The sequence below is a fragment of the Osmerus eperlanus genome, chromosome 15, assembly GCF_963692335.1.
Source record: "Osmerus eperlanus chromosome 15, fOsmEpe2.1, whole genome shotgun sequence".
Classification (NCBI taxonomy): Eukaryota; Metazoa; Chordata; class Actinopteri; order Osmeriformes; family Osmeridae; genus Osmerus; species Osmerus eperlanus.
In genome coordinates, this window is record NC_085032.1 from 4,285,101 (window position 1) to 4,293,099 (window position 7,999).

The 7,999-nt window shown below is 41.4% G+C and overlaps 1 protein-coding gene across 1 annotated transcript in view; it reads left to right on the forward strand.

Annotated features, from left to right (window-relative positions):
- Positions 1-2,248, forward strand: part of csrnp1b (cysteine-serine-rich nuclear protein 1b) — a 28,194-nt gene extending 25,946 nt beyond the window's left edge. Inside the window, exon 5 of the mRNA XM_062479035.1 lies at positions 119-2,248. Within this exon, the coding sequence (XP_062335019.1) occupies positions 119-1,213 (1,095 nt within the window). The 3' untranslated portion in view covers positions 1,214-2,248. The remainder of the gene's footprint in view (positions 1-118) is intronic.
- Positions 2,249-7,999: the final 5,751 nt, after the last annotated feature.

Sequence of the window (7,999 nt, forward strand, 5' to 3'; positions counted from 1 at the left end):
TCTCTCTCTCTCTCTCTCTCTCTCTCTCTCTCTCTCTCTCTCTCTCTCTCTCTCTCTCTCTCTCTCTCTCTCTCTCTCTCTCTCTCTCTCTCTCTCGCGCTCGCTCTCTCTCTCTCAGATGGACCACTCGTCTTTCCCTTGTGGCTGCACTAAGGATGGCTGCGGAAACACGGAAGGCCGCATACAGTTTAACTCCAGCCGCGTGCAGACCCACTACATCCACACCATCATGAAACTGGAACTGGAGAAACGTCTGGAGGAGCACTCTGGACCAGAGGAAGAGGAGGTGGAAGGGAAGCTTGAGGTCAATGGCTTCCAGTTAGACTGCTCTAACCACGGTTACGGCCACAGCTGCAAGCCCCTGGGGCTCCCACCTCAAGCGGATCATTCCTGCCAAACAGTTTCTCTCCCCACCGGAACCTCTTTCCACTTCTGCACAGAGCTGGCGGCGGGTGGGGAGAACAGCTGCAGCAGCGACATGACGGACTCGTCCTCGGGCTCCTCTGCCCACGAGGACTCTGAGGCAGGGGAGCGTAGCCCAGGTGAGGAATGCTTCCCGCTGGGTGTGGATGAGAGCAGCCTAAGCCGCATCCTGAGGTTCAGCAACGCTGACAATGAAGACTGTACCATCAACTGCAGGGGTGTGACAAACTGCCTCAACAACAACTGCCATGAGAAGCAGCAAGCTCTGCAGCAGTCGACCACATCCTTGTTCGGAGGCTTCAGCTCGGCAGAGTTCCCTGATGAGAATGAAAACATTGATGCCGCCCTGTTAGACTCTATAGATGATCACATGAGCAGTCGGGCAGCAACAATATCGGAACTGTTGGACGAGAACGCCAACCAGGGCAATGGTCTCTTCCACAGTGGCAGTGTTCAACGCACTCCCTCACCGTCCTTTGACCAGTCAGTCAGCTATGGCATGGACCTGAGCTTGTCCTCCGAGTCAGACCTGGAGTTTTTTGATGGCTTTCCCTGTCTGGGGACGAGCTCGCTCTACAACTCCCTTAAAAAATACGAACACAACAATTTCTTTCAGTTCCAGATGCCTAGTTACCCCAGCCTCCTTCAGGCCAGTGATCCGGGGACCTGCCTTCTGGAGTCTCTGATTGGCCTGTCAGAATCTGTCCCAGAATCCCCTGCTACTTTTACAGACAATCAGTTGTTAGAGGAAGCCTTCAAGCTTTCTGTTATGGAATCTGTGAAAGGGTAACACAACATAATGTTCATAGGATTTGAAAATAGGAAATGAAAAGGGGGGTGGGGGCTGTCAGTGCACAAACTTGTCACTTGATGTCAAGTAATGTCAAACTTGTCATAAACTTGTTTTTGATGTTCACGGTTCAAAGCTGTGATCTCCCTCTAGCTTATAATTTTCACGATTCCATACTTGTCTTCCAAATGTGAGCAAAGCAGTGTTGGGACTAATGAGATACAAAATGACATTTCAGTTAAGAGTCTGTGTAAGAAATACAAGCTCAATTTGGTTGTTTTGAAATTATCTTAAGAGTGATACTGCCTGTCAAATCCTTTTTCAACCAAACTTAAAACTCCATCCAAAAGGTGTTGTGCATAAGCCTTGTTGGTGTCATGAAAGGGAATCTTTGTTGAATGTGCACCTCAGGGACTTTTTGTAGCTTTTATAGTATGTATTGTGACTGATGCTGTGTTTAGGAGTGGGCCTACCTTGAAACTGACACGGTCATGATGTTGACCCCTACATGGGTGTATGGCTCTGTCACAGTTGACTTGAGTAGATGGGGGTCAACTCTGTTATTGATTCTAAAGGGGAGTCATTATCCTCAAAATTTCTTTTGATTCTCTCGGATGGATTCAACAGTTGAGAGGATGGGGTTATTATTTATGAGATTGTTAAACTACAAAATGATTTCAGTTGAAAGTGATGTTCAAAACAGAAGCTGAAATATCTCATGTTTATTTTTTATTTATTTAATTCATAATGTTATTGTATTTATTTCATATGATGACCTATATCATTCATATTGAAGGGGCACTTTGGTTTGACATTTTTACCCGGAAGTACTATCTCCTTATCAATTCCCCTCCCCCCCTTTTCTTTAGGCCTACAGAGAAGCATCAGGGAAACAGGACAAGTCTTTAATATATGTTATATATGTTATTAATTTAAATATAATGCATTGGTGAATTATTTTGTTTATTATTTCACTAGTTCTTATAATATGAGACATTTTATTTGAAGGCAATAAAATGGGTGGTTTACCGCTTGCCTGTTGGTCATTAAGCTGACATTTACTCATTGTGCCTGGCTACCGTGTTTGCCAGTGTGAGCAAGCAGTGCTTACATTTCAGTCGTGGGACTGAAAACTGTGGACCTATTTAATTACTGAATCATGAGAAGTATGGGTCTATTGTTGTTGCTGTCTTTGAAACTATAGAAAATAACACTAATTTTGTAACTAATTCAATGAATGAAATCTAATCTGTATCTCTGACAAATTATTTTATTTAGAAAATTGTTGCATAATGCATACTTCTCAATTGTGGAAACCTTTGTAAAATATGAATCATAGAGAAATGTATACTTATGAAGACTATTGCTGTCCAGCTTTTTGAAATATTTTTCATAGGCTCATCCGTTACAGATTTTTTATAAGAATGCCATTAAAACTAAATTGGTGATTGTACCCATCTTGGTGTGGATGTGGTCAATGTTGTTATATTGTTAATGATCAATGTAAAGATTTTTGTATACATAAACTGCATATATTATGCAATTTCTATCACAATATGCAAAAAGCCTCAACATTGTATGTCTGTATGTGTTGCCTCAATGGGTCCTTGTTTAAGATATTTTCAATATGGAGATTCTTTTAACCCTTGTTTTATCTTCGGGTCATTCTGACCCATCAGTCGTTGTGACCCACCGTCGTATTGCGACAACTTTACCGCATACAAAAACAAAGTGAAGCATTTTCTTTTAACCGTTGGGCTGTCTCAGACCCCCCACATTGCAAAGGTTAAAATAAAATTATTTTTATTTGTTTTTGTATTGGGTAAAATTGGGTAAACACAACAATGGTTAATTATTAACCTTTGGGTCATGTGACCCGAAGGCAGCACATAGGTTAAAAAGAGTATGCGTTTGGACAGATGAGGGACACTGGAACCAATGGGCCTCATTCACCAAATGTTCTTAAGAACTCATTTGTTCTTAAATCCCACTTACGCAGTTTTCACGAAGATTCTGGCATTCATCAATGTTTTCGTATTTGGGATTTGTTCTTAGGTAAGAACAGAATTTACGCACACCCAAGAGCACTCTTGCACACAATTGAGAGCTGACATGTTTGCGCAAAATAAGTGGGTATACAATTTTCGTCTGTTCTAATTTAAAATTGAATATTTCTCTCCTTTATAATTTTGCAACAAATAATTATTTTACACATAATTATATGTTTGTTTGTTTTAATAAATACGCACTACACTTACACTTCGGCTCATTTGTAAAGCACTTTGAATTGCCATTGTGTATGAATTGTGCTAGGCCTATATAAATAAACTAGCTTTGCTTTGCCTTCAATTCACATCTATTATGTTAACGGGGAACCTTGCCATCCAATAATAAGTGACTTATCACGGTATTTACATTTATGCATTTAGCAGTAAGTAAGACTTTATTTATATAGTAAGACTTTATTTATATAGCACATTTCATAAAAGAATTGTAGCTCAAGGTGCTTTACATAAAATCAATAAAAACAATAATACAAGTGATAAACAATTCAAACAAAAATAAAAATCCCAATAAGATCTCTGTTCAAGAGAGAAAACAACTTTAAACATGCATCTTAAAAGTAACATATACATTTGGTTCACCCCTGGTCTGTATATATAAAACCATACACTCTGTTAACAGATCCTTTCCCCAGGTCAAGAGTATGGGCCGTATTCTCTGTTAACAGATCCTTTGCCTCAGATCAAGAATACAGATTGTTTTACATATTTGTTTAAATACTTCACGCGACCAGAGTTCTTGTACGCTATCAGAGTCAAATAATGACCCAAATTTACTAGCAGACGATTTTATCCAAAGCGACTTCCAAGAGAGAGCTTTACAAAAGAGCATAGGTCACTGATCATAACAACGAGATAGCCCCAAACATTGCGAGCAGCCAAAACATGAAGCATACATTGTGGAAAACCAAATAAGTGCAAAAGGGAAGAACCATAAGAGCATGCAGTTAAACAAGTTACAATTGAACAACATGAAACTCCCACCCAAGATTGCAAGAGTGTACCTGTAGAAAAAATAATCAACAGTAAAATATTTCACAGCGAGTACAAGAATTTGAAACCGTTACAACTAACCAACAAGAGCAACAAGTCTCTCAATACGAGTCATTGTGATCCTGGAGGAAACTAACATCAGGTCCAGCCAAGCATTCCTAAGTGCCGTTGTACTCCCGGAACAAGTGCGTCTTGAGCCTTTTCTTGAAGGAATTTATTAGCCTGACGTTGTCATACTCATAATTCTAGTCAGAATATGAGTCTGAAACTGCTCCGTTGGGCTGTGAGTATGGGGCGTGTTTCAACCGAACCCTGAAAAAAAATGCCTCTTCGCTCAATTGGATAGACTTACAACCAATCAGAGCAACGTAGTATGTTAACTTTGACCGAATCCCATAGGAAGGACGGAAAAAACATATTTTCCATCGACAAATGCCTTGATCGCGTTTCTGTGTCCCTCTTTCAAAATTAATGCGCTGTCGATGTCTTCTAAAACAGACTCGAAGGCAGAAAACAAATTCAACCCAAGCGCTCTTTGGTGACGTGGTTGATTACGTTACTATTGATCATCTGTCCATCATCGTATAAAGCCCACCCTGACAATTTGATTGGTCCGAACAGCTCCAGTTTGGACATACTTTTTCCCCAACCGAGCGATCCCAGACCCAACTTCCCGACCAAATTGTTTTGTGGGCGGGGCTAAGTTGGGCTGGCAGCCAGGCTAGGTATTTATAGGCCCAAAGTAGGCTTATTCCGCACACTAGAACAACATCACACAATAGCGTATTTATTGCTGCTGCAAAATTTTGCAGATCGTGCTCTGAGGAGAGAACGCATCTTCCGTGACCATACCGATTTATTTGCAGAGAGTGATGAGTAGGCTACTTGATGGGATGCTTTAGGCTACCAAGAGCAGTCCTCATGGATATTTGTAACAGTCAACTGTCTTCTAGGCTATGTTTTGAAAAAAAAATTTGCTTCAGAATTAAGATTAAAGTTAAACCATTTCTTTTTCACTTCATCAGTTTTGCGCCCTTCTCCAGATACAGCGTTCACTGCATGAGTAATTGCATTCCATGCATCTGTTTTATTTACTGCTTGGTATCCAACGCTGACGCTATTAAATATGATGTGTCGTTTGTCGCTAACTTCTTGCAGCTATACCTCCACCTCAGAATTACAAAAGTTTTTCTTTCTTTTGTCGAGGCCTCCACCGTCTTTACCACGTCTTTTTTACATTTCTCTGAGTGTGCACACGGCCTTTAGCCTGGCTGTGCCCTCCTACGTACTTCCGCTCAATTTTGATTTTGCTTCTGTACTAGGTCTGGCCATGAGGTACGCAAGTCAGATGTCTCCGGTTAATTTTCTACCGGCCAATCAGCGAACAGAGGGAGTGGCTGAGAACGATGACGTTGATGTTGTGCGCTAGTTTGTGTTGTAGTTCCGTAATGGCGGCGGAGAAAGATGCGAGCAAAGCTATTCGGTCCGTTGTGGCAACGCTGCCGAATATCCATAAGCTAAAGCCAGAGCAAGAACAAGTTTTGCTGAGTTTTGTTGGTGGCCATGATGTTGTGGCCCTCCTCCCCACGGGGTTCGGGAACAGTTTGATTTTCCAGCTACGGCAGCTAGCTCTGTTACAGTAGTGGTGAAAGAATTGGCTAAGGCGAACGCTAGTGATTGGTTATGGCAGATCAGAGTGGCTCTGGGCAGATCCAATAGTTTTAAACTTCAACGGAGTACCCGCCTACAAGGAAGTCAACGCTTGTCAATGGAGCGAGGCCAGACTCTCTGTACAAATGAAATGTACAAGAGTCTGGTTAGGACCAGGCTAGTGCAAAACACTAAACATATACGAATCTTAAATTAAGTAAAAGTACAAAAGTTTACTATTTCTAAGAACTAAAAAATCTAAGAATAAAACAATTTAAATGTACAATAAAATATATATAAGAATAAGAATGAGCAGCATGAGTGGTCAACATAGTGCAACCAGATACTGATATAAGGGGGCTTATGCATAGTGTAATTGCCATTAGATGGACTTATAATAGTTAAATAAATGAATGAATGTCAGTGGGAGTCCTTGGCCTTGTTGAAGAGGCCAGTAGCAGATGGAAAGAAACTGTTCTTATGGTGTGAGGTTTTGGTCCTCATGAACCGCAACCTTCTGAGAGAGAAGAACAATATACAGTAACAGGTTTACTTTATTTGCAAATTCAAGTCGGGCCTCCAGGGACATATAGAAGCTTTATTTGTAATTTAAAAGTTATATATGATACATATACAGACAAGCACACACTTCGGGTTTACATTAAAAGTACACACACTTCAGCAGTCGTAGAACTGACCAAACAACAACAAAAATGAACCTAACTTTGAATGTCAAATTAAAGCCCTGTAGAGAGTGAGAATTGCACACCAAATGTGTGCCTGACTGGGAAGACTCATATTGCCATGCTGCTGGCCAGTTTCTTAATGAGAATCCCATGCTTGCTGTAATGTTCATGATTTATAACATGTGATGTTAGAATTGTTAGAATATCTCCACATGTGATGTGTCTCAGTTTGTAAGGAGACATTGTTTTATTTCGTCCACAAGAGGGCGTTTAAGTTTGGTTTGTGGTGTTGAGACTGCAGAAGCAGCGGGAGAGAAAAAGAATAGATATGGCGGTATTAGCATGAGACGCAAACTATTGTAACCGAGACATATACATTTACTAAAGTATATAAAAGCAATGTTACCGTGCCTGAGATTTATTGAAACATTACACTGGCGACGAGGATCAACTTTTCAACCATGGCTACTGCACTACCGTCGTTCCCTGCTTTTGATGTCAACTAGGATCAAACCTCATCCATCCGCTGGAAGAAGTGGTTACAGCGATTTGAAAACTTCATAGTTGCTCTAGATATAAAAGATTATACGAGGAAACGTGCGATGCTTTTGCATTATGCTGGAGATGGTGTACAAGACATTTTTGACACACTTCCGGACACCGGAGAAGCAAAAGACTATAAATGCGCAAGAGACAAGCTAAGTGAATACTTTTCCCCTAAAATCAAGACTTACAAATTCAGGCAAGCTCAACAACTGGCAGGGGAAACACTCGATTCTTACCACGTAAGACTACGGCACTTGTCAGTAACTTGTGATTTTCCAGATGTCGAAAGAGAGATCAAAACGATGATCATCCAAACGTGCACGTGCAACAAATTGCGGCGTCAGGCTCTACAGAAACCAGAGATGACGTTGACGGAGCTCCTGTCACTCGGCAGAACCATGACGCTTGCCGAGACTCAAGCATCAGGTATGGAACAAACACGACAGGGTGCAGCACAAGGAAATTCACGGGAGGACGTTATGGCTGTTGAAATGGACAGAGGGGCGAGAAAGAAAAGATGCTACAACTGCTCCGGTACTTTCCCCCACCGTGAGGGAATGGTGTGTCCGGCACGGGGGAAAACATGCAATGCTTGTGGAAGACAAGGACATTTTGCCAAATGTTGTCTCTCTAAACGGCCACAAAACAGCATCAGAGACAGACATGAAGTGCGTTACGTACACACCAGTGGAAGCAGCAGCAATACACCCCAGGCAGCAGGTACAGTTGACACAGAGTCTTCTGAAGAATATGTGTACACAGTTAATCGACAAAAAACGAATCTCCCACATGCAAAGATAAAGGTCAGTGACTGTAACATACAAGTGATGCTTGATTCTGGGGCAACT